The sequence below is a fragment of the Tursiops truncatus genome, chromosome 6 (genome assembly GCF_011762595.2).
Source record: "Tursiops truncatus isolate mTurTru1 chromosome 6, mTurTru1.mat.Y, whole genome shotgun sequence".
Classification (NCBI taxonomy): domain Eukaryota; kingdom Metazoa; phylum Chordata; class Mammalia; order Artiodactyla; family Delphinidae; genus Tursiops; species Tursiops truncatus.
The window spans coordinates 59,846,366-59,872,780 of NC_047039.1; the positions used below are offsets into that span (position 1 = coordinate 59,846,366).

The 26,415-nt window shown below is 35.0% G+C and overlaps 1 protein-coding gene across 5 annotated transcripts in view; it reads right to left on the reverse strand.

The window, feature by feature from the left end:
* RIC1 (RIC1 homolog, RAB6A GEF complex partner 1) overlaps positions 1-26,415 on the reverse strand; it is a 138,931-nt gene that overhangs the window by 62,978 nt on the left and 49,538 nt on the right. For 3 of the 5 annotated variants that reach the window (XM_019934812.3, XM_019934813.3, XM_019934811.3), the window contains exon 3: positions 15,192-15,271. The exons of 1 other annotated variant lie outside the window; for it this stretch is intronic. In XM_019934812.3, coding sequence (XP_019790371.2) covers positions 15,192-15,271 — 80 coding nt within the window. Of the gene's footprint in view, positions 1-10,310; positions 10,385-15,191; positions 15,272-26,415 lie in introns of those variants that run through there. One more of the 5 variants, XM_019934815.3, reaches the window with a different exon arrangement.

Here is a 26,415-nt window from a genome sequence, read left to right on the forward strand (position 1 = left end):
GATTCCATTTCTAAGTTTTCTATAAGAAACTCAATTTAGATCAAAAGAAACAAATAAGTTGAAAGTGAAAGGATGAAAAATGATACTCCATGCAAATTGTATAACTAAGAGCTTAGTGGTTACAGTAATATTTGACAAAATACTTTAAATCAAAAATTGTTAAAAGAGATAAAGGACATTATATATTGATGAAAGTGTCAATCCAGCAAGAAGATATAACAATTATAAACAGATAACACATGTAACAACAGAGCCCCAAAACACATGAAGCAAATACTGAAGCAACTGAAGGGAGAAAAAGTTCTAAAGTAACGACTAGACAATAGTTCTAAAGTAACGAATGGACAATACCGCACTTTCAATAATGCATAGAACAACTACACAGAAGATTAGTAAGGAAACAGAGAATCTGAACATTACAAACCACTCAGACCTAAGATGTATACCAAACTCTACCCAGTAACAGCAGAATACCCATTCCTTCGCAAATGTACATGAAACATTCTCTAGGATAGAACATGTTAGGCCACCAAAATGCCTCAATAAATTTAAAAAGATTGAAATTATCTTCTCTGACCACAATGAAACTAGATAGCAATCACAGAAGGAAAACTAGAAAATTCACAAATATGTGGAAATTAAACAACACCTCTGAGACAGCCAATAGGTCAAAGAAAAGACCAAAAGGAAAATTAGAAAATACTTTGAGACTAATGAAAATGAAAACACAACACCATAGGAGGCAGTGAATGCAGTGATCAGAGGAAAATTTACAGCTAAAATGCTTGCACCAAAAAAGAAGAAAAATCTCAAATCCATAACCTAACTTTCCACCTTAAAAGGATCTAGAAAAAGAGCAAACTTAACTCAAAACTAGCAGAAGGAAGGATATAATGAAGACTGGAGCAGATATGAACAAAAAACAGAGAATGGGAAAACAATAGAGAAAATCAAGCAAAGCAAAGGTAGTTCTTTGAAAACAACAACAAAATTGAAAAACCTAAGGAAAAAAGAAAGGAAGACTCAACTCACTAAAATCAGAAATGAAAGGGGGGACATTACTACTGACCTTAGAGAAACAAATGGGTTATAAGAGAATCCATATATTTAGTGAACTTGAATTTCCTTCTTTCCTGAACACACACAAATTGTCTTAAATATCCAGTGGAAGCAGATTATGTTTAATAATTCAAAAGGCAACCTAGACAACAACAACTGCAACTTACTAAGAACGTACTAACTCATTGTTCTCATTTTATAGATGCACAAAAACACAGAAAGTAACTGAACAAGCAGCTTTTCCAAAGTTATTGCCTATAAAATGTAGAGCCCAGACTGAAACCCACGTGGCTCTAATTTCAAATGCTCTTCAAATTCTCTTCTCCACATCTCTAAACTGCTGTATATTTATCAGAGGTAGTAATATTAAGTCCAATATCGTAAGAAAGTAGGGAAAATGAAATTAAGCCAGTTTAAGAGTTTTGCTTTACTGATGTATTTTTCATGAATTAAAAGCAGTTTCCAGGCTTCCCTGGTGGTGCCAGTGGTTAAAAATCCACCTGCCAACAGAGGGAGAACGGGCTCAAGCCCTGGTCTGGGAAGATCCCGTATGCCGCAGAGCAACTAAGCCTGTGCGCCACAATTACTGAGCCTGCGCTCTAGAGCCCGAGAGCCATGACTACTGAGCCCGCATGCCACAACTACTGAAGCCCACGCGCCTAGAGCCCATGCTCTGCAACAAGAGAAGACACCACAATGAGAAGCCCGTGCACTGCAACAAAGAGTAGTAGCCCCCGCTCGCCGTTAAGTAGAGAAAGCCACGCACAGCAATGAAGACCCAACACAGCCAAAAATAAAAATAAATTTATTTTTTAAATAAAGTTTCCTAGCTTTCCATTCTAATGAATGCAATGCATTCATGTCAATGAACAGCCCCCAAAGGGCAATGAAAAATGAAATGAGGGGTAGGTCAACTACTAGTCAAACTTCCCATAGCCTTGAGGAGGGAGCAGTTTCCCACTAAATTGATAAAAATAAAAAGCAAACTACAGTACTCAAAAACGTATCATAAAAATTACAAAGAAGTCTTAAAAGAGAAAAAAATGGGCTTCCCTGGTGGCGCAGTGGTTGAAAGTCCGCCTGCCGATGCAGGGGACACAGGTTCGCGCCCGTCTGGGAAGATCCCACATGTCGCGGAGCGGCTAGGCCCGTGAGCCATGGGCGCCGAGCCTGCGCGTCCGGAGCCTGGGCTCCGCAATGGGAGAGGCCACAACAGTGAGAGGCCCGCGTACCGCAAAAAAAAAAAAAAAAGAGAGAGAAAAAACTGCCTTTAATATATATGTCAAGTATGCTTTGGAGGGCTAAACAAGATGATACAGAAAACTGTCACTATGCAATTAAATTCAACAGGCATTGATTTCAACAAAGTCTAGTGTGCAGGACATCTCAAATACTTTAAGTGCCAGCTAAAGAAAACAGTAACATAGCAGATAACCTGATGGATTTGGTGGTGCTGGGGGTGGGGTGGGCAGCAAACAACCCAGGGACATCGGATAGGAATTTCAGAAGTACAGCTAACTATACAGTGTTTTTCCTAGCAACATTACTTACCCTAAGGCCTATCTTTCCTTCCAAGTATAGCTCAAATCTCCTTATCTACAAACCTTTCCCTGACAACTCAAGAATTTTCCCCTGAAATGCTACTAACACCTTTAGGGATGTTCATTCACTTGGCATTTGCCATTGCATATTGCCATTAATTTTAAATATGTCTCTCTTCATTAGCATCTTATACCTTTTCAGCAACAGAATAGCTAGTGCCTTACAAATGATAGCAAAGCATACAATAAGTGTTTGATGATGATGGAAAAAAATCTCATTCCAGATTTTCACATTTTTTTTCCAGTTTCTTGAGGTGTAATTGACATAGAACACTGTATGAGTTTAAGGTGCACAACAAAATGATTTGCAATATGTATACACTGTAAAATGATTACCACAATAAGATTAGTTAACATCCAACACCTCACAGTTACAATTTTTTTCCCCTTGTGATAAGAACTTTCAAGATCTACTCTCTTACAACTCAGGTTATCAAATTTTAAAATGATTCTGGAATGTATTAGGCTTGATCCAGGAAGTTCTGGCAATCCTAGGTGAATTCTGGACCAAAAGGCTTTGGTTCTCCAACCATAGTTCTGGAAAGGCTCAGGATGGTTTCTTTCATCAAACTCCATACCTCCTGTTTCATCATTTTCAGTTAACCTAATTGTTACCAGAATATCAATAATGAAAGTACTTGGGCATGAAATAAAATGATGATATCTTGAATGTGCTAAAACATACTCAGTGAAAAAAGACTGAAAATTGTTCAAGCTGACTGATGGACACATAGGTGGTCATCAGTCACGTTATTATTATACTAACAGCAAACTGGTGCCAAATTAGCCCTCCAGAAACAATAAAAAAAATAACTGGTCAAAATATATAAAACAACCATATTCAGACACTGCATAACAGGCAGAACAGCACTATAATCCTGAGTGAAGGGAGACAAACAAGGTTTTCCGATAGAAATCACTTTCTAGACTACCATGTATGGTGGGAAGACACAAGCATAATATGGCAGTCTTGTTAAGCTGAGGAGAAAAAGATTAAAGTTCAGGGAAGCAGAAGCAGCTATTTGTGGAACAGAGTACAAGACAGGTGAGAGATACAGAGAAAGAGCTCTAGAAACCTAGAGCTTAAGGGATTCCCCTTAAGTCTTGCTGAATACTAAGCTATGCATATATATGGTGAAACCCCACAAGGTCAGCCAAAGAATAACTACCAGAGTTTTCAGCTGTACCGTTCATATAGGGCTGAGAGACATTCCAGTTCTGACCACATAAAAGAGACCTCATTAAAGACTCAGGACAATAGCAGAGAGCTCAGAAGCGCTAAGCTAGTCTACAGTAAAGGTTGAACCTACCCTAAAAATACATAAACAAGCTTCAAAAGGATCAAGAAGCTCTCCAACTTAACTGCCATCCAAAACAAAACTCAACATTCTTTAAAGCAAAAGAATGAAAATCAGACATTTGATATCTAATACAATGCCCATGATCCAACCTAAAATCACTAGACATGTGATATGCCCCAGCAACTCAACTCTTAGGTATTTATTTACTCAAAAGATATAAAGCTAACTGGAGAGTGAAATGAGACTGGAATCTGAAAAAGCAGACAAGGTTCCCAATTTCACTTTTTACTTTTTGTATGTCTCTCATTATCTGTGTGCTTTTTAATACAATTTTTAAAGGTTACACTCTATTTACAGTTGTTACAAAATATTGGATACATCCCCTGTGTTGTACAATACATCCTTGCAGCCTATCTTACACTCAATAGTTTGTATCTACTACTCTCTCACCCCTGTATTGCCTCTCCCCTCAATGGTAACCACTGGCTTGTTCTCTGTATCTGTGAGTCTACTTCTCTTTTGTTATATTCACTCGTTTGTTATATTTTTTAGATTCCACATAGAAGTGATATACAGTATTTGTCTTTCTCTGTCTGGCTTATTTCACTTAGCATAATGCCCTCCAAGTCCATCCGTGGTGCTGCAAATGGCAAAATTTCATTCCTTTTTATGGCTGAGTAGTATTCCATTGTATATATATATACACCACTTCTTCTTTATCCATTCATCTGTTGATAGACACTTAGATTGCTTCCATATCTTGACAATTGCAAATAATGCTGCTAGGAATACTGGGGTGCATGTATCTGTTCAAATTAGTGTTTTTAGGGTTTTTTTGACATATACCCAGGAGTAGAATTGCTAAGTCATATGGTAGTTCTATTTTTAGTCTTTTGACTAAAAATATGGTTTTCCACAGTGACTCCACTGATTTACAGTCACACCAACAGTGCACGAGACTTCCCTTTTCTCCACATCTTTGACAAGACTTGTTATTCATGTTCTTTTTTAGGATGGCCATTCTGACAGGCGTGAGGTGATATCTCATTGTGGTTCTGATTTGCATTTCCCTGATAATTAGCAATGTTGAGCCTCTTTACATGTGCCCATTGACCATCTGCATTTCCTCTTCAGAAAAATGTCTATTCAGATCTTCTGCCCATTTTTTAATTGGGTTGTTTGTTTTATTGATGTTGAGTTATATGAGCTGTTAATGTATGTTGAATATTAATCCCTTATCAGTCATATTGCTTGCAAATATTTTCTCCCATTCAGTAGGTTGTCTTTTTGTTTTGTCAATGGTTTCCCTTGCTGTGCAGAAAGCTTTTATTTTTTTTAACATCCTTATTGGAGTATAATTGCTTTACAACGGTGTGTTAGTTTCTGCTTTATAACAAAGTGAATCAGATATACATAAACATATATCCCCATATCTCCTCCCTCTTGCATCTCCCTCCCACCCTCCCTATCCCACCCGTCTAGGTGGTCACAAAGTACTGAGCTGATCTCCCTGTGCTATGTGGCTGCTTCCCACTAGCTATCTATTTTACATTTGGTAGTATATATATGTCCATGTCACTCTCTCACTTCGTCCCAGCTTACCCTTCTCCCTCCCCATGTCCTCAAGTCCATTCTTTACGTCTACGTCTTTACTCCTGCACCTTGCTGTGCAGAAGCTTTTAGGTTTAATTAGGTCCCATTTGTTTATTTTTGCTTTTGTTTCCTTTGCTTTAGAAAACGGATCCAAAAAAATATTGCTGTGATTTATGTCAGAGTGTTCTGCCTACGTTTTCCTCTAGGACTTTTATAGTATACAGTCTTACATTTAGGTCTTTGATCCATTTTGAGTTTATTTTTATATATGGTGTTGGAGAATGTTCTAATTTCATTCTTTAACATGCAGCTGTCCAGCTTACCCAGCACCACTTACTGAAGAGAATGTCTTTTCTCCATTGTATATTCTTGCCTCCTTTGTCAGGTTAATTGAGTATAAGTGTGTGGATTTATTTCTGGGCTCTCTATCCTGTTCCATTGATCTATGTGTCTGTTTTTGTGCCAGTACCATACTGTTTTGATTACTGTAGCTTTGTAGTATAGTCTGAAGACAGGGAATGGGATTCTTCCAGCTTTGTTCTTCCTTCTCTAGATTGTTTTAGCTATTTGGAGTCTTCTGCGTTTCCATACAAATTTTAAAATTATTTGTTCTGCTTTTGTGGAAAATGCCATTGGTATTCTGATAGGGATTGAACTGAATCTGTAGATTGCCTTGGGTAGTATGGTCATTTTAACAATATTGATTATTCCAATCCAGGAACATGGTATATCTTTCCATCTGAGTCATCTTCGATTTCTTTCATCAGTATCTTACAGTTTTCTGACTACAGGTCTTTTGCCTCCTTAGGTAGGTTTATTTCTAGGTATTTTGTTCATTTTGATGTGACAGTAAATCAGATTGTTTCCTTAATTTCTCTGATAGTTCATTGTTAGCGTATAGAAATGCAACAGATTTCTGTATATTACTTTTCTGTCCTGCAACCTTACCAAACTCACTGATGAGCTCTGGTAGTCTTCTGGTGGCATCTTTAGGATTTTCTACGTATAGCATCATATCACCTGCCAACAGTGACAGCTCTACTTCTTTTCCAATTTGCATTCCTTTTATTTCTTTTTCCTCTCTGATTGACGTGGCTAGGACTTCCAATACTATGTTGAATAAAAGTGGCAATTGTGGGCACCCTTGTCTTGTTCCTGGTCTTAGAGGAAATGCTTTCAGCTTTTTCACTGGTGAGGATGATATTAGCTGTTGGTTTGTAATATAGGTCCCAAATCAATAAAATCAGGAATGAAAAAGGAGAAGTTACAACCAACACCACAGAAATACAAAGGATAATAAGAGACTACTACAAACAACTATATGCCAATAAAATGGACAACCTAGAAAAAATGGCCAAATTCTTAGAAAGGTGTAATCACTCAAGACTGAATCAAGAAGAAATAGAAAATATGAACAGACCAATCACCAGTACTGAAACTGAATCAGTAATTTAAAAACTCCCCAAAAATGAAATTCCAGGACCAGATGGCTTCACAGGTGAATTCTACCAAACATTTAGAGAAGAGTTAACACCTATCCTTCTGAAACTATTCCAAAAAATTGCAGAGGAAGGAACACTTCCAAACGCACTCTATGAGGCCACCATCGCCCTGATACCAAAACCAGACAAAGACATCACACGAAAGGAAAATTACAGGCCAATATCATTGATGAACACAGATGCAAAAATCCTCAACAAAATACTAGCAAACCAAATCCAACAATACATTAAAAGGATCATACAACATGATCAAGTGGGATTTATTCCACAGATGCAAGGATTTTTCAATATCCACAAATCAATCAATGTGATACACCACATTAATGAACTGAAGAATAAAAACCACAGATCATGTCAATAGATACAGAAAAAGCTTTTGATAAAATTCAACATCCATTTATAATAAAAACTCTCCAGAAAGCAGGCACAGCAGGAACATACCTCAACATAGTACTTGTTTGTTTTTATAAGAATAAATTCATGGACTACCAGTGTAAATTTTTTTAAGTGCCATGGGATTATACATGAGGGATCAGCTATTTCTTGGGTACAAGGGAAGATAGGAGAGTTGAGGTCAAGCTTTATAAACATTTGACCTGAGCTTGAAAACCAAGTGAGATAGCTTTCTTACATAAAAAAAGATAGCGGTGAAGGCATACTAAGTAAAGCAAATAGCAAATGAACAGAATTAAAATACATAGGAAGTGTGGGTTCAGTGTGCTAGAGATAGGGGAAAAGTAAGTTCTAAATGCCAAGTCAGATCTCTTGGACTTTATTTTGTGGGGACTGGAGAGCAACAGAAGTTTATGAGATAAGGAATTAATACCCTGAATATATACAGAACTCCTAAAACTCAACAGCAAAAAACCAAAACAACCTGATTCAAAAAGGGGCAGAGGACTCAAAACAGACATTTCTCCAATGATACACAATCGGCCAATAAGCACATTAGAAGAGTACCTAACATCACTAATCATTAGGGAAATACAAATCAAAACTAAAGTGAGATACCACCTCACACCTACAAGTTACTATAAAAATACATATATAACAATAAGTGTTGGCAAAAATGTAGAGAAATTAGAGTCCTTGTGCACTAAGTACAGAATATGGTACAGTCCCTGAGGATAATAGTATGGCAGTTCCTCAAAAAAATTAAAAAGAGAATTACCGTAACATACAGCAATTCTACTTTGGGGTATATACCCAAAGGAACTGAAATCAGGGTCTCAAAGAGACATTTGAATACCCATGTTCATAGCAGCATTATTCACAATAGAATGTGGTATATACATACAGTGGAATATTATTCAACCTTTAAAAGGAAGGAAAGTCTAACATATGCTACAAAATGAATGAAACTTGAGGACATTATGCTAAGTGAAATAAGTCAGTCACAAAAGATAAATACCATATGGTTTCACTTATATGAAGTACAGTTAAACCTTGAACAACCTGTGGGTTAGGGATGCAGACCTCCATGCACTTGAAAATCTGTGCATAACTTTACAGTTGGCCCTCCATATATGTGGCTCTGTATCCTTGGATTCAACCAACCAAGAATCCTGCAGCACATATTTACTGAAAAAAATCCATGTATAAGTGGACCTGCACAGTTCAAACCTGTGTTGTTAAAGGGCCAACTATATAACTATACTTTAAAACATTATGATGATAAATGTTACATTGTGTATTTTACCACAATAAAAAAATTAGAAATAAAAAAATTTACTGATATGATCTTTCTGAAATAATATTCCAGGAAGTACTGATGTATAATGCTAGCTTTTTTGTATCTTTAGATCCAGGTGTTAATTATTTAGAACAAAGTAAATCCAGACTTTAAAAAAAAGTTTCTGAGACAAGAATCACATCATCAAGTTTCTGCTTTGAAGAATAAATCTGGTTATCAGTGCAAAGAATGGATTTCAGTATGGAGGAGAAAGAGACTAGAGGACAAGAATGAGTTAGTAAACAAGCTTTTCAATAGGCAAGGAGAGGCCATGAATGCCCTTAATATGACAAGTGAGAGTAAAATACATACTAGCAAATTTTAGAGGCACTAGAGAGTTGTAATCAATCAATACAATCTGATTACCAAACAAAGAAGAGAAATGAAGAAATAAAGATTCCAAGGTTTTCAACATCACACACTGTATAAAAGATCATGGTAATGGCAATAAATTTTAGAAAAGCAATAACATGTTTGGCTTGGTAGAGAGGAAATGAGTTAGGTTTACACATGATGAGTTTGAGGCTGCCTAGAGACACCTAAATAGATTTGTTCCAGAAAGGTGGGCCAGAAGCTTAAGAAAGTGGTACTATATTACAGAAACGTCTGAACCTCATCCATATATACTGGATAATTAAAGCCAGTAAGAGCATGTAGAATACAAGAGAACGCATAACAAAATCCTGGGCAACAGTAAAGCATTATTTTAGGTACTCTACAGAGTAATTTAAGGTGTTGATTTAAACCTAATGACAGGGCTTCCCTGGTGGCGCAGTGGTTGAGAGTCCGCCTACCTATGCAGGGGACACGGGTTCGTGCCCCAGTCCGGGAAGATCCCACATGCCGCGGAGCAGCTGGGCCCGTGAGCCATGGCTGCTGAGCCTGTGTGTCCGGAGCCTGTGCCCCGCAACAGGAGAGGCCACAACACTGAGAGGGCCGCGTACCGCAAAAAACAAACAAACAAACAAACAAAAACAACCTAATGACATCTTCATGAAGTGGATATTAAATCCATTCTTAAGATTTGTAAAATAAAACTCAAAAAAAGTAAGCAACACGATTAATCCTGAAATCTAAGAAAAGCCACTGAAAAACTGTAGAAAAATGGCAAGTTAATTTTATGTTAGAAAAATTCATTTAGGGGTAAACCACAAAAGATTAATTAATAAGATATTACAATAATCCAGGAGAAAAATGACAGAACCCAAGCTAAAGTAGTGTTGCTGAGAATTAGGAAGAAGGGAAAGACATGAGGGATACAAGGTAGAATATACTGGACTTGATATAGACTGGCTATTGGAGTTATTAAGTCGTAAGAATAAATAAGCTCAAATGATGGTGCCATTTACAAAAAAAGAGAATAAACTGTAGGCTTTCCCAGGATTAGGTTATTTTAAAAGCAGAATGTAATTTTTCTTTTTATATTTAATAAAAAATTTCTCCCTTCTGATTTTTTCACTGTAAGTTATTAGATAAGACCTAGGATTTATTCACAGTAATTTCTTCTTATTAACTTTCTTACCTTCTAAATCTCACCAATCCAGAATGCTCTGGCCATGGGTGTATGTTTTGTTTCCTCATCTCATTGAGAACTTTTAAAACATCATCTTCTCAGTAAAGACCCTGACCACTCTATTTCAAGTTGTTTCCCCACTTCCCATTCCCTTTCCCGGCTTTATTTTTCTCCATAGAATGTATCACCTAATTTGTAATGTATTTTACTTATTTATCACCATCTATTACAAGAATGCAGGCTGTATGAGTAGAGTTTCTTGTTGTTGTTGTTTTTCTTCTTTTTTCTTTTTCCTCTGCTGCATCCCAGTATCTAAAACGGTCCTGGAGCCTGACAAAATTTAATACTTAAATGGACAGATGGATGACAACAATTTTTCAGAAGAGTTTTCTGAAAGAGATAAGTACTCTTTATCACCAGGCATTTTATATCATTTTTCTTAAAAAGAAAAAAAAAGCTTTTTATTTACATTATCACAAAATCAGACAGCTTTGAGTCCGATAAGAACAATGCACAGGGCTCTTTGAATCAGGCAGATTTCTTAACAATTCTGTGATTCTTTGAATTCAGGTGCCAGTCTTAGAAGTGTGGCCAACAGGGAGTGGTTTTCACTGTCCAGAATTTATAGAATAACGTTGCTAATTAATCTTATTAGTAAATGCTCATGCAATTATAATGTAAGCTAATGGATACATAAAAGACACAAAGTTGAACAGCTAAAGGTTACACATGTACTGTTACAGAATACATACATATTGATATCAAATTACACATGCAACGTTTTGAGAAGATCAAAGGGAATCAAAAATGTTAGGATAACTAACACACTTTGTCAAGTTCAAAAACTGAACTTAGACCAAGATATATTGTTAGAAATAACTTTCTAAATCTATAGAAGCTTAAGGGGAAAAAAGCAGTTAAAGTTTATTCTCCAGAAAACTAACACTCAAAACTTACTAGCAAAAAGAAAAAAACAAATGTTGAGGGGAATCTTTCACATCTGTAAGTAATTCAAACCTCTTTTATTCTCTTTGATGTAACTGAGTAAATGTTTATATCCCCTTACTTGCAGGTTTCTCCTGCAAGAAGCTTTATTTTATTGAAGTATAATTGACTTACAATGCTATGCTAGTTTCAGGTGTACAGCAGTGATTCAGTTGTATATATAATATATATGTGTGTATATATATATCATATATATGTTATTTATCAGATTTTTTTCTCTTATAGGTTATTGTAACATATTGAGTATAGTTCCCAAGAAGCAGGATTTTTGAAAAGGCAAGTTGTGTTGAAGTTAGAAATTGCTAACTTCAACTAATTATTCTCTTCTTGCTTCCCACCTAGCACTAATTCATAACAGATGGTAAAAATATTGGCCTTGGGGAGGGAGTGGGACGTCTGAATTTTGATAGTTGTTTTGGAGTGATTTTTTTCAGTGAAGAAGATAATATCTTCATCTTTAATAGTTGATAATTAAATATACTGAATTTTAGTACAGTAACTTTTCTTTTTAAAAGACCACTAACCTCAATAAGGCTGGTCTCAATAAGGTGGAAAGATAGAAAGAATAAGGAGAAAAAAATCTCTGCTCTCAAAGTAGTATACATAATGATGAAATGTTTGTTGAAATTATTTTCATTATGAAATTAAATATGATTTGCAGTTTCAAGATCTACCAAACTCATACTTAAAAATAAACACATGAACATATTCTAAAGCTTAACACAAATTATTTCTGATTTATCCCTGACAGAGTTTCCTTCATTAATTGCACTGTAAGTTACAAGACATGAAAGAAAAAGCCATCAAGATGACCCCTTCAATGGATAAGTCCATCCATTGGCCTGTGTAACCAATATGAAGGAATATTTTAATATAGAATGGAATTTATAAAGATGCAAAGGATGAAAGAAATGGAAAATTCATTAATCAAACAATAAATGACCTAAATGACCTTTGAGGCATAAAGAGTCATTTAATATAAGACTGTAAACATTGCTGAAGCCTGACTCCCACCATCAACAGGAAGGATGTTGGAAACAACACTATGTGGAAACTCTGAAAGATTATGGGGGCATCTGACCTGTTCTAAGATGAAGCACTATGGGAAAAGAGGCAGTCTGAGGTTAAGATGCTGTCACATAATACAAGGAAGTTGAGATACTATAGAAAAACTCATGGGAGGAACTTATAAGATTTAGAGAAGAGAAGCAAGAGACAATAGCGTTTCTAAAACTGTGAAGAGGATGACTAACCACTGGCCTCAACTATGCTGTCTCTATTCTTCAGGACTACTATAAACCACTCCAGATCATTTATCCATTTTTGGTTCCCTAACTCCCCAAATAAAACCCAAAGTAGTAGATGGCTAGATGGACACACGGGGTTGAAGTGTAGTATTGGTGGTTAATTTAAATACACAGATTTTGAAGCTACAACACTTAAGTTTAGATCCTGACTGTGTCACTTACTAGTGTATGACTATGGGTGAGTTACTTGGCCATCTCTGTGCTGCAGTTTGTATAGTTACTGTACATAACTACCTCATCAGGTTGCTACAGGGATTAAGTTAGTTTGAAAAAGTGCTTAGAATAGTGTCTTGAATTGCATAAGTGTTTACAATGGCACAGATGATGATGATACACTCTCAAAACTAAATTTTTTTAGTTTTTAAAAATTTTTATACAATTTACTTTCCATTTACAGTTATTACAAAATATTGGCTACATTGTATATTGTATAATACATCCTTGAGCTTATCTTATACCCAATAAAAACTAAATTTTAAAAAAAACTCTCCTCAAATCAGGTTTTAAAAACGTAAGCTCACATAACCCTCCAAACAACTGAAGAAAATATTTTTATTCCCATTTTATAAACAGGTTCTACAGAAAAACTAAGAAACTTACTAGACTAAAAAGCCGAACTAGAAAGTAGTCTAGCAAACAAATGCATAATAGGCTGATTCTAATCTGCTCTGCGAAACTGTTTCCATATAAGAGATTTTGTTTGATTTTATGTAACAGTTACTAGAAGTTAAACTCTGAAAAAAGTATATTATCAAGTTAAAAACAAAAAATATATATAATATATACAATTTATGTAATGTATAAAATCACTTTATATATATAATCACTTAAAACATTAGAAATAAAGTAAAAATTTGATGAGGGAAAAAATATATTAATAATAATAGCAGCTGTCCATTATTAATTTTTCCACAAGCTAGGCACTTACCTAAACATTTAATATGCATGGTCTCATTTAATCCTATAAAATAATTACTACTGTTATCTCATTCTACAGATGAGGAAACTCAGGTTTTTAGAGGTATTTTAACTTGATAGGAGACATACAGCTGAAAAGCAGCAGAACTGACATTCAATTCCAGGTCTATCTGACACCAAAGCCTATATCCCCCCTTAATTTCTATTTATGCTGCTCTAAGGCAATACACATTTTATTGAGCCCACATATTGAAACTCAAACTCTTCAACACAGTGGAAGAACATCCAAGTTTAAAAACAAAACAAAACAATAATGCTCTTTACTTAGTTCTTTAGCTTAACATATACAGTCAAACACAGCATAGCTCATGCATTGTTGGGACTACTACTTAGTTAAGCAGTGTCCCCTGGAGTCTTAGAATTAAAAGGTAAGAAACTTTTTAAAACCTCTGGAAAACAAAAAGTGAGTCTCAAAATACTATTCCAAAACACTCTAAATATATGTAAATCATGTTGGCAAATGGAAGAAAATTGTATTTTTCACTGTTTCAAGAGATGTTATTTCCCTCCCCTGCCCACCTATAATAGTCCCCTGCCCACCTATAATAGTATAAAAAATAATCAAGTTAAGTACAGGTGATTCTGTTTATTGCTTTTTATTTACAGGAGAGTGTCTAAATTGAGAATTAAAATGGAGATAGTTCCTCTCATGAGATTGCTTTTATCTATTTATCTTTTGAAATCTTTCAGAGTATGTCTAAATTGAGAATTAAAATGGATGACATCTCCTCTTATGAGATTGCTTTTACGTATTTATCTTTTGAAATCTTTGTGTTTCTTAGCAATTTATATGACCCTTTCATATAAAAAACAGTAAGCCTTGGTCTTGTTTACTGCAAAATTTTCCCCCAGTTTGTTATCTGCCCTTTTAATGTTGGTCTTTTTTTTTTCTGTTAATTTTCAGAAATTTAAACTTTCATATAATGTAATCTATTTTCCCTTTAATTACTTATATAACTAATAACCTCTGTCTTCTATCATCTAGAAATGTGATAAATAATTCATTTATATTTTCATCCAGTTTTAATGGCTTGATCGTTTTTTAAAAAGGTGAAATACTTGAAAATTACATTACATGTTCTTTTATTTCAAAAGGTCTTTCAATAAAATGTTCTCTTGTTTCACAAGTAAGGAAAATAACAAAAAAGGAAAAAAAAACAATGCAAAACATACAGAACACAGATTAAAGATCAAAAGTCCAAGTTCCCTCAAATTCTAATCAAGAGGTAACCCACTGTTTGGGGTACATATTTTTTCTATGCATATACTAAAATGTACAGGAAAAAGTACGTATAGCTTACTGACACTTCACCTCTTCCCCTCATGATCTTAGCTCATACATCCCCAATAAAGACTAAAGGATGCTAGATCTGGAGTATTTTAATAGTAATTCTGGAGATAGTACATCCATCCAAGATTTTCAGACTTATTTAATTATAGAATTCTTTATTCAAGTGACAGCAGTTCAAAGACCTGGTAATCTTTAAAACAGTGTTTTGGAAATGCTGGCTTAGCACTTGAGACAACCCCAAACTGTAATGTTTTGTGAATACAAAGTATGCAAATCAAATATTTAAAAAATGAAAGACAACAAACTTACTTGGGATACACTGGTTCATAAAGGTACTTGTCCCCTCTTGTAGATGTTATATGAAAAAACAAGATGTAGCCATTTGCCGTCTGAAAGATAAATTTTATTTACCATGAATTAAAGGGTAAGGCTATGACTGTAATTTTAATTTTATATATTGTTACTTTGAAAACACTTCAAGAACCCCCTTTTGAAGAGCTATAGCTTAATTATGCAAATAAAAAAATCACTTTGCTTCAATATAATCCATCTTGTTTAAAGTAACTCATGAAAGGGATTTACAGATTTCAAAATATTTCATAGGTAATTGAAATCAATAGTTCATAACATGCTGTAGACATTAATATTCTAAAATAACTTTATTATTCAATAATAGATGATTATTTTGCAAAATATACAGAACGTTTTAAACTCTGGAATAATACGGCAAATAATTTTTCTGAGTTTTTAAAGCAATTATGTCACCAAATAGTAAGTATGATGAAATTCTTGACTCTACTCAAAGTTTATATAGTGTAACTTCAGAATAACATATTTTATACATTTCAAAATCAATCAATTAGCCTCTGATTTACTACAAAATATATCAAGACAGAAGTAAAAACAGAGCAAACCTCCAACTTAAAAAATTTGAACATCAGCTAATTTTTCTAAGTTAATAAAATGTTTTAAAAATATAAACTGTATTAAGTGAAGTAAGTCAGAAAGAGAAAGACAAATACCATATGATATCACTTATATATGTAATCTAAAATATGACACAAATGAACTTATCTACAAAACAGAAACAGACTCAGAGACATAGAGAACAGACTTGTGGCTGCCGGGGGATGGGGGGGTGGGGGGGATGGATTGTGAGTTTGGGATTAGCAGATGCAAACATGATATGCATAGAATGGATGAACAACAAGGTCCTACCGTACAGCACAGGGAAATATAGTCAATATCTTGTGATAAACCATAATGGAAAAGAATATTAAAAAACGTATGTATAGGTATAAGAATCACTTTTCTGTACAGCAGAAATTAACACACATTGTAAATCAACTATATTTCAATTAAAATATATATATAAATTATATTAAAACAAACAGTGCCATCATATGATCATGGCACATATCTGACTTGTAAAGCTCAAACAACCATTTTACATTTATATAAATACAATATTTAGCTTTTTCTAAACAAACATTTTCAGGCATTAACAGAGTGAAGTGGCAATGTTTTACCCAAACTTCTTTATATTCACATTGAATTCTTATCATTTTAGAGGCAGGAGGGCTTTTACCCAAAGTAGAACTAAAGAAACTGAAAAAATTATTCAAAGTTTCAAGTTTCTTTCCAGTACTGGTTTTCTGTTTTTCACATAAAGGAATGCCAGAGGAAATACTCAATTTCTTCAGCAAAGCCAGGTGTTTTGTTTCTAAGCTATAAACTTTAATATTTTAATGTATTCCAAAACTCTAATTCAACATATTGGGATACAAAAGAAAAAAGGTTAAAATCCTTCAGAAAAGATCATCATTCTAATTACTCATGTGCAATTTTTTATTCTTCTAATGTGAAAACTATGGGATCAAAAAGAAAATGGATTCAAATCAAACCATATTGAAAGTTTCAGACATCATGACCCCTATATAGATTAGTGACTGTTTAAAATGTGTAAACTCTACTGTTACAGGGGCTAGAAAAGTAAAATAATACGGTCTAGTACTTAGATGAATAACATACAACCACTGTCTGAATATCAGTAACTCAAGGTCAAAAGTTCAACATTTCAGAATATCAAATGCTAATAATGTACTCAGAATTTTAACAAGTGCTTAGAAGACTATAATGCCAGGAAAAACACAGCATCACTTTGCACCAGCATTTAGAAATTTTATATAGACAGTATACTAGATCAAATTACAAATAATGGCTTGATTTACTATTTTGGTATTCTGTATCAATGATCTTTACCAAGTTTCTATGGCTTTGCATGTATATTAAGTGCTATTTATTTCCAGATCTCAATGACATTCATCAGTGATAATTTCATGAACAGTCCTGCCTTTGAACAACTTAAAAAGTTTTGGTAGCAAAAACATGATCATCCTTAAAAAGTAGCATCTTTGTGTATCTATACCAAAACTGTTTTTATGCAGTGTTATGATGGCCCTTCTCTTCCTATCCCTAAAATACTGCAAAAAAGTATATAACTACTGCTTACTCTGTAGGCAACAATACCAATACCTTCTTTGAGTATACATCCATAAACACACGCACACACCCCAAAACTAATTTTTCTAAGTTAATGAAAAGACAATATAAAGAACTTCGAAGTTCTCTTTCCTGTTATCCCTATCTTAACAATATTTTTTTCTTTCTCCAAGGTATATTACTGGATTATGTGCCTTTAATTACAGAGGCCCAACAATCTGTAGGCAACTTATATGACAAGTCTTTATGTCCCCTTCTTTTGTCTATCCATGAATTAGGGCCATAAGGTCATAAGGATAAAGGTATTGAGAGGATAAAAGAAAATCACTACTTAAATAGAGGCTGGAAGAGACAGCCTTGTCTCTACTAATGCTACTCAGAAGAACTAGAAACAATAATGTAAAAGGATATTAATAATGCAACAAATTATCAGTCAGAGAGGTATGAATATTAAAGTTTCACATCATTTATTTCAATTGCAAATCTAGTAACAGAGCTTTTAAAAAACCAGGCAAACTACCTCACCTAATTCCACATTTTAAAAAGAAGAGATTGAATTCTACAGGTGGTGGTGGTAGTTGATACGGTTATCATTATTATTATTATTATTAACTGCCTGTTTCTATTCTGCTTTGTTTGGGCATTTGGGAAGTTTTCACTTGCCACCCCAAATTAAATGTATTTTTAAATTATTTTATGACTGATGCATGACATATATATTACAAATAGTAAACTTCTGTAAACAGGAGTAATTTAAATCTAACCGTGTCATGAGACAAATCAACTGCTATATATAACTAATGCTTAACCTGTAGGCAGCATCCCAATACTTTCCTCTACCAACCCAAATACTTTTTTGTACATGAATTCACCAGATAGTTTAGAATTCCAAGTCATAGTGCATTTCTTCCTCAGCATATACCATTTTTACCATAAAGAATAGGACAGATTTATGCATCTGGCTCCAATGACTTGAATAACGGCATCACAGAGATTTCTGTAATAACTTAAGAGAGAAGGATTCGATGATTTAGAGATGTATCTTCTATCCCAACATACTGTCATATCAGGTTTCAAATAAGGCTGATAACAGACTAGCATTTTTTAATTCTTTACACTGGTTTATAAATGATGCTCTCTGTTTTTAGCTTTATTTTTTTGTTATACATGTTCAAGTATATAAAATTACTCACCCCAAAGCATAATAAGATAATGATCTAACACTTTTGTATACTCTTTCAGACTTTGTACATTCATACCTATGAATATAGTTAAATGAAAAATAACAAAAATGGTTATAAATAACACATTCTCTCAAAGATAGGTGAAGAATATCTTTTGATACAAATAGTCATCAAAAATTATTATATTATTACTAGTTCTATCACATTGTTTTATATCAGAATACTTAAAAAAAAAACACTTCTGCTTCCAACAAAGATGGATTAAGCTGAAGTCAATTTGTGCTTCCATCTGAAACGAACAACCAAAAACCAAACAAAATATATGAAACAATGGTTTTCAAAACACTGACAAGCAATGAAGGCTAGTGATCTCTGACACATGGAAAACAACTCAGGTGAGTTCTATGATTGTTCCAGCTTACTCTCTTGAGTTTCCAGGTCACAGCACTGAGAAGGGGAATAGAGACAGAGCCTGGCAGACTCCCTGAGTTGAGAAGACGATGTTGAGAGTCCAGGAAGAACAAGGCACTAACAAAATTTATATGACAGAGTACCAGAGTCAAGAGAGCTGCATGGAGAAAGAATCAAAGAGCACCAATAAGCACATGCATGTGAGGATACTACCAAGGCAGAGAGAAACCAAAAGGATTAGTAAAGGGAACAGTGCATGGTGCTCCAACAGTCCAGAAAACAGTCCCTGTCCCACCAGCAAGACTGAGGAAACTCATAACGCACAGGGCATTGATTAGAATGCTCAGGAAGGTAGTCCTCAGGTATGGCTGTGGTAAATTGACTTTTTTGTTGTTTTTTGGGGTTTTTTTTGTGGTTTTTTGGGGGGGTACGCAGGCCTCTCACTGTTGTGGCCTCTCCCGTTGTGGAGCACAGGCTCCGGACACGCAGGCTCAGCGGCCATGGCTCACGGGCCCAGCCGCTCCGCGGCATGTGGGATCTTCCCGGACCGGGGCACGAACCCGTGTCCCCTGCATCAGCAGGCGGACTCTCAACCACTGTGCCACCAGGGAAGCCCTAAACTGACTTTTTAAACAAGAATAATAGCAATCTACGGTGGGGTCTTACCATATATAAAAATAAAACATGTATAATATATGTTCCTTCACCCCAACAGAATTAAACTAGAAATTGATGACATAAGATTTCTGGAGAACTCTCAAATATTTGGAAACTAAATAATATGCTTGTAGGGCTTCCCTGGTGGCACAGTGGTTGAGAGTCCGCCTGCTGATGCAGGGGACATGGGTTTGTGCCCCGGTCCGGGAAGATCCCACATGCCGCGGAGCGGCTGGGCCCGTGAGCCATGGCCGCTGAGCCTGCGCGTCCGGAGCCTGTGCTCCGCAACGGGAGAGGCCACAACAGTGAGAGCCCCGCATACCGAAAAAAAAAAATAATAATAATATGCTTGTAAATAATTCATGAATAAAAGAAGAAATCAAGACAGAAATTTAGAAAAATACAGGATACTAAAATTTGTGGGGTGTTATTACAGCAGTACTTAAGGGAAATTTTATAGCTTCAAATACCTGTATTAGAAAAAAAGAAAAATGCCAAATCGGTGACCTTGGGTTCTACTTTAAACAAGAAACAGATGAGCAAATGAAACCCAAAGTAAACAAATTAAAAAAAAAATAGAGGAAATAATACAGATCAGCATAGAAATCAGTGAAGTAGAAAACAAAAATAAAATCAATGAAATTAAAATCTGTTTTTTTTTTAAAGATCATTAAAATCGATATACTTCTAGTCATACTGTCCAGGAAAAAAAGAAAGAGAATAACCACTATCAGAAATGAGAGAGGTGACATCACTACATATTCTACAGATATTAAAATAACAAGGGAGTACTGTGAATAACTTTATGACAGTAAATTTCCAGCTTGGATGAAATGGATGGGTTCCTTTTAAGACACAAACTATTAAATCGTACTGAAAAGAAAGAGGTACCCTACATAGGCTTATATCTACTAAAGAAATTGAAATTTCAATTAAAATCCTTTCCACAAAGCAGAACAAAACTCTAGGCCCACACGCTATCACTGGTGAATTCTATCAAATACTTAGAAAAGAGATATCAATTCAACACAAACTCTTCTAGAAAACCAACAAAGAGGGAACACCTTTGATCACATTTTATGAGGCCAGCATTACCCTCATACTAAAAGAAGACAAAGACATTATGAGGAAAAGAAACTACCAGCCAATATCGCTTATTAACACAGATGTAAAATTTATAAACAGTTTTAGCAAATTAAATCTAACAATGTATTAATACATCATAAGTAAATGGGGTTTATCCAGGAATGCAGGGTTGGTTTAACATTCAAGAATCTATAAATGTAAGTTACCATATTAACAAACTAAAAAAGAAAAATAGTATGATAGTCTCAATAAATGCAGGAAAGACATTAGAAAAAATCCAATATAACATTACTAATTAAAAATTTTCAGCAAATTAATGAGAGGGTTAATTTCCACAACTTGATAAAGGGGATTTACAAAATATCTATAACATGATTCTTCTTCTTTTTTTAATATTTATTTATTTATTTATCTTTGGCTGCACTGGGTCTCTGTTGCTGTGCATGGGCTTTCTCCAGTTGCGGCGAGCGGGGGCTTCTCTTCATTGCAGTGTGCAGGCTTCTCATTGCGGTGGCTTCTCTTGTTGAGGAGCACAGGTTCTAGGCACGCGGGCTTCAGTAGTTGTGGCACGCGGGCTCAGTCGCTGTAGCTTGTGGGCTCCAGAGCACAGGTTCAGTAGTTGTGGCACACGGGCTCAGTTGCTCTGCAGCATGTGGGATCTTCCCGGGCCAGGGCTTGAACCTGTGCTCCCTGCATTGGCAGGTGGATTCTTAACCACTGCGCCACCAGGAAAGCCCCTATAACATGATTCTTAATAGTAAAAGACTAAATGCTTTCCTCCTATTCAAAATTGTACTGGACAGTCTAACCAATAAAATCAGGCAAGAAAAAGAAATAAAAGGATCCAGATTGGAAAGGAAAAACGTAAAACTGTTTTTTGACGTCACTGTCTATACAGAAAATCTGGCGGAATCTACAAAAACAGTACTAGAATAACTGAGTTTAGCATGGTTGCAAGATACAAGATCAATAGAAAAATCAACTGCATTTCTATATACTATCAGTGAACAATCAGCAAATTAAAATACTGTTTTCAAAAACATCAAAAAATATAAAATACTTTGGGATAAACCTGGCAAAAGATGTGAAATACTTGTACACTGATAACAAAACACATTGACAAAGTTAAAAATATCTAAATAAAGGAAGAGATATATGTTGTTCATAGGTCAGAAGATTCAATACTGCTAAGATGACAACTCCCCCCAAATGGATCCACATATCCAATGCAATGCCAGTCAAAATCTCAGCAGGTATTTTCATAGAAACCGACAAGCTGATGCTAAAATTCATACAGAAACAAAAGGTCCTAAAACACTGAAAACAACTTTGAAAACAAAGTTGAAAAAGTAACACACTGTGATTTCAAAAATTATTACAAAGCTAGAGTAATCAAAAGTAATACTGTATTAACACAGACAAATATATCATGGAACTGAATAGAGAACACAGACAAAACCCCACATACATGTGGACAACAGATTTATGACACAGATGCAAAAGAAATGCAATATAGAAAGGATAACCTTTTCAACAAACGGTGCTGGAACAACTGAATATCAATATGCAAATAATTAACTTAGATCCATATCCTGCACCATATATAAAAATTAACTCAACATATATCAGAGACCTAAATATAAAACCTAAATCATAAGACTTCTAGAAGAAAGCATAGGAAGAAGATAAGAGCCATTAAAAAATAAACTAATGAACCAGACATCATCAAAATTAAGTACTTCACGCATTCAAAAAATAGTGTTAAGAGAATGAAAAGACAAGTAACATACTAGGAGAAATTCTTCGTAAAGCATATGTGTAATAAAGGACTTGAATCCAAAATACACTAAGAACTCTAGAAACTCAACAATAAGAAAGCAAAGAACCCAATAGATAAAATGGGCGAATGATCTGAAAAGACACTTTACCACAGAAAACACACATGGCAAATAAACAAATGAAAAGATGTTCAACATCATTAGTTATTAGAGAAATGTAAATTAAAACTATAATGGGATACCACCACACAGCCATTAGAATAGCTAAAATTAAAAAGGCACACCTTAGGTTGGCAAAGAGGAATGAGAACTCTTGTACCCTGCTGGTAGGAATGTAAAATGGTACAACTGCTTCGTAAAAAGTTTAGCGTGTCCTTAAAAAGTTAAACATAAGGGACCTACCTTACGATCTAGCTGTTCCATTCATGGCTATTTACCCAAGATAAAAGGAAATATATGCCCATATAAAGATTTGTACATGAATGTTCATAGCACTTTTATTTAAAATAGCCCAAAACTATAAACAACTCAAATGCCCATCAACAGATAAATGGATAAACCAACTGTGTTATATTCAATAAGATACTCAGCATTAACTACTGATCCATGACAACATGCATGAATCTCAAAATTATGCTGAGTAAAAGAAATTAGAAAAATGTCATAGCACATACTGTATGATTCCATTTGTTTAAAACTCTAGTAATCTGTAGTGACAGAAAGCAAATCAGTAATTGGTTTTAGAGGGAGGTGAATCATGGCAGGATGGAGGAATTACAAAAGGGTACAAGGAAACCTGTGATGGATCTGTTCACTATCTTGACTGTAGTTATGGTTTCAAAATTTATCTAATTGTACATTTCAAACATGTGCAATTTATTGTATATCAACAGTACTTCAATAAAGCTATTTAGAAAAGAGGAATGGAAGTGATGGTTCGACTTAGAAACTTCTGCTTCTTGAAAAGCTCCTACCATCACAAGAAAGGCCTTATCTAGCCTACTGGAAAATAAGAGGTCACAAAGAAAACCAGAACAGACAGCTACAGTCAACTACCAGATATGTAACTAAGGGGCTATCCAGCATCAGTGGAGCTGTCAAATGACTGTAGCCACATCAGTACTAGAGGTGAGATCAGGAGAACCATTTGACCAAACCCAGTGCAAATCACAGAATGAGAGTAAACAAATGGCTGTTTTGAGCCACCATTTTGAAGATAATGGTTAACTGTGAAAAATAACAACCCTAACAAAAATAGTATAATTTAAGGAAGTATAAATAGTATGATTTAAAGACACCAAGTTATGGAGACAAGAGCAAAATTCAAAGAGATCCAGGAGAATAGCAGAGTAATCACTTCCAAAACAGTGTCTGGTCACACCAAGATGGGAAAAAAAAAGAAAAAAAAAAAAGAGAGATGAATGGGTACTATTTAGAACACTGTACTCCTCTACAATTTGCTGTATTCCACTCTCTTATAATACTTTGCTTTCAGCTGTTATTTGGTGACTCAATACATTAACATGCTGGGAACGGGAAAAAAAATCACAATGAAACAACAGGAATTCTAAATTAAACTGATGTCTTTCCCTTATTTATAAATAAGTTATATTCTAATTCATGTCACAGTAACTCATGTTGTGGCAAAACAATCTACATTTCCATTTAGCTGGGTGTGAAAGAGAATATTAAGAGTAGCAATGAGAAATAGAGTTGGAATGGCAGGTAGAGGCCAGATCACAAGATGCTCTGAATACTAGGCTAAGAAGTTTGGAACACATTTTGAATGCAATGGGAAGCCACCAAAAGGTTTAAAGTAAGAATAATATAAGTGGGCTTCCTTGGTGGTCCAGTGGCTAAGACTCCAAGCTCCCAGTGCAGAGGGCCCGGGTTCGATCCCTGGTCAGGGAACTAGATTCCACATGCCGCAACTAAGAGTTCGCATGCCTCAACTAAAGACCCCGCATGCTGCAACTAAAGATCCCACATGCTGCAACCAATATCCCGCGTGCCACAACTAAGACCCGGCACAGCCAAATAAATAAATAAATATTTTAAAAAATAAAAGCTGTGATTCAGAAATAGCTATGCATAATTTAGATGCATTTCAAGTAGACAAAAAAATGTAACTGAAAGTTTTGAGTTCTAGGCAATCTACAAAAGATACTAAAAGCCTGTGCTAAGGCAATGACAATGAGAATAAAGAGAAGAGGATGGCAGTAAACTAGAGACAGGACTTAGCAAAATACTGGTGATTGGATGGGAACACAGAACCAAGGGACTCCAGGTTTTTTCCTATTATAAGCAAAGCCTCAATAAAAATACTTACGCATATGCCTAAATATGCTGGTGCTACTATTTGCCAGACACAGTCCTAGAAATGAGACAGTACTTCAAATTCATTTTAATGTTCCTTGCGCATGGATATAGATCAATTGTCTAAAACTGAGGAAAACTGTAAGGATATTTATGGTCTGGTAACATGTCTACAAAAATGATATTCTACTTCTGATGCTCAGAGAATGCACACTCCCAAAAGCTATGGGCCAATTCTTAAAATGGTAAAGGATTTTCTTTCTCACACCCCATTAAAAAACAGTGTCAGTGAGATTTCTTTCTAAGGTACAAGTTGATAAGGAGGTGACTGTGGTTCTGTTGATGATACCGTACTAGAATTTTTAATATAACTGACATGTCAGAGCATACAATGACTATACCTGGGGATCAGCAGGAAGGCCATAAGAAAATTAAATGGGGATGACTGCTTTGGCTTTGACTTAATGTGCAGAGAGTGATGCTGTATTGCTCTATAGGTCATACAACTGTATATCCTTCTCACACAGTCGATCAATGATTTTTTTTGTAGAAGCAAATTTCAAAGCATCTCCTAGATTCAGCTTTATTCCATAATAGCTAGTAAGATTAAACAACCATGCTAACAGAGAAAGGCAGCAAGGCAAAATTATTAAGACTTTCAAATTCTAGAACCAGCCTTCATGGGTTAGAATTCCATTATCAGTGATGTGATCTTAGGCACATAGTATTTATGTAATCTGGGGCAGGTGCTTTAACCTGTCTACCATAGTTAGCTCTACTATATGGTGGAAGCAATAAAATTACCTACCTTTAGAGGAGTGTTTGTTTTATGTATTCAGGTGTTCCTATATGGGTGCATACATGTTAACATATGCTATCCTCTTCTTATATTAATCCTTTTATCATTGTATAGTGTCCTTTTCTGTCTTTCTTTATGGCCTTTGCTTTGAAGTCTATTTTGTCTGATACGAGTATTGCTACCCCCACTTTCCTGTCATGTCGATTTGCATGAAGTATCTTTTTCCATCCCCTCATTTTCAGTCTATGTGTTCCTTTTACCCTAAAGTGGGTCTCTTGTAGGCAGCATGCTATAGGTTCTTGTTTTGTTATCCAGTCTGCCACTCTGTCTTTTGATCAGAGCATTTAGTCCATTGACATTTAAAGTAATTACTGATAAGTAGGTATGTCTTTATTGCCATTTTAAACCTTGTTTTCCAGTTGATTTTGTATTTGTCTTTTGTTCCTTTCTTCTTTTTGTTTTCCTTTTGTGGGTTGACAGTTTTCTTTTGTATTATCCTTGAGTTCTTTTCTTTTTATTTTTTGTAATCTATTGTGTGTTTTTGATTCGTGGTTACCCTGATTTTCAAATATGTTAACCCATTACTATATCACCTTGCTTTAGACAGGTAGTCATATAAGTTCAAACACATTCTAAAAGATCTATATTTTCTTACTCCCCTCCCCTACATTTTGTGACTCTGATGTCCTATTTTACATCTTCATGTTATCCTCTTGCTGTTCATTGTAATTATAATCACTTTCACAAAATTTTTTGATTTTTTAAAAAATCTATGTACTGGCTTCCTTAGGTGATCAAAC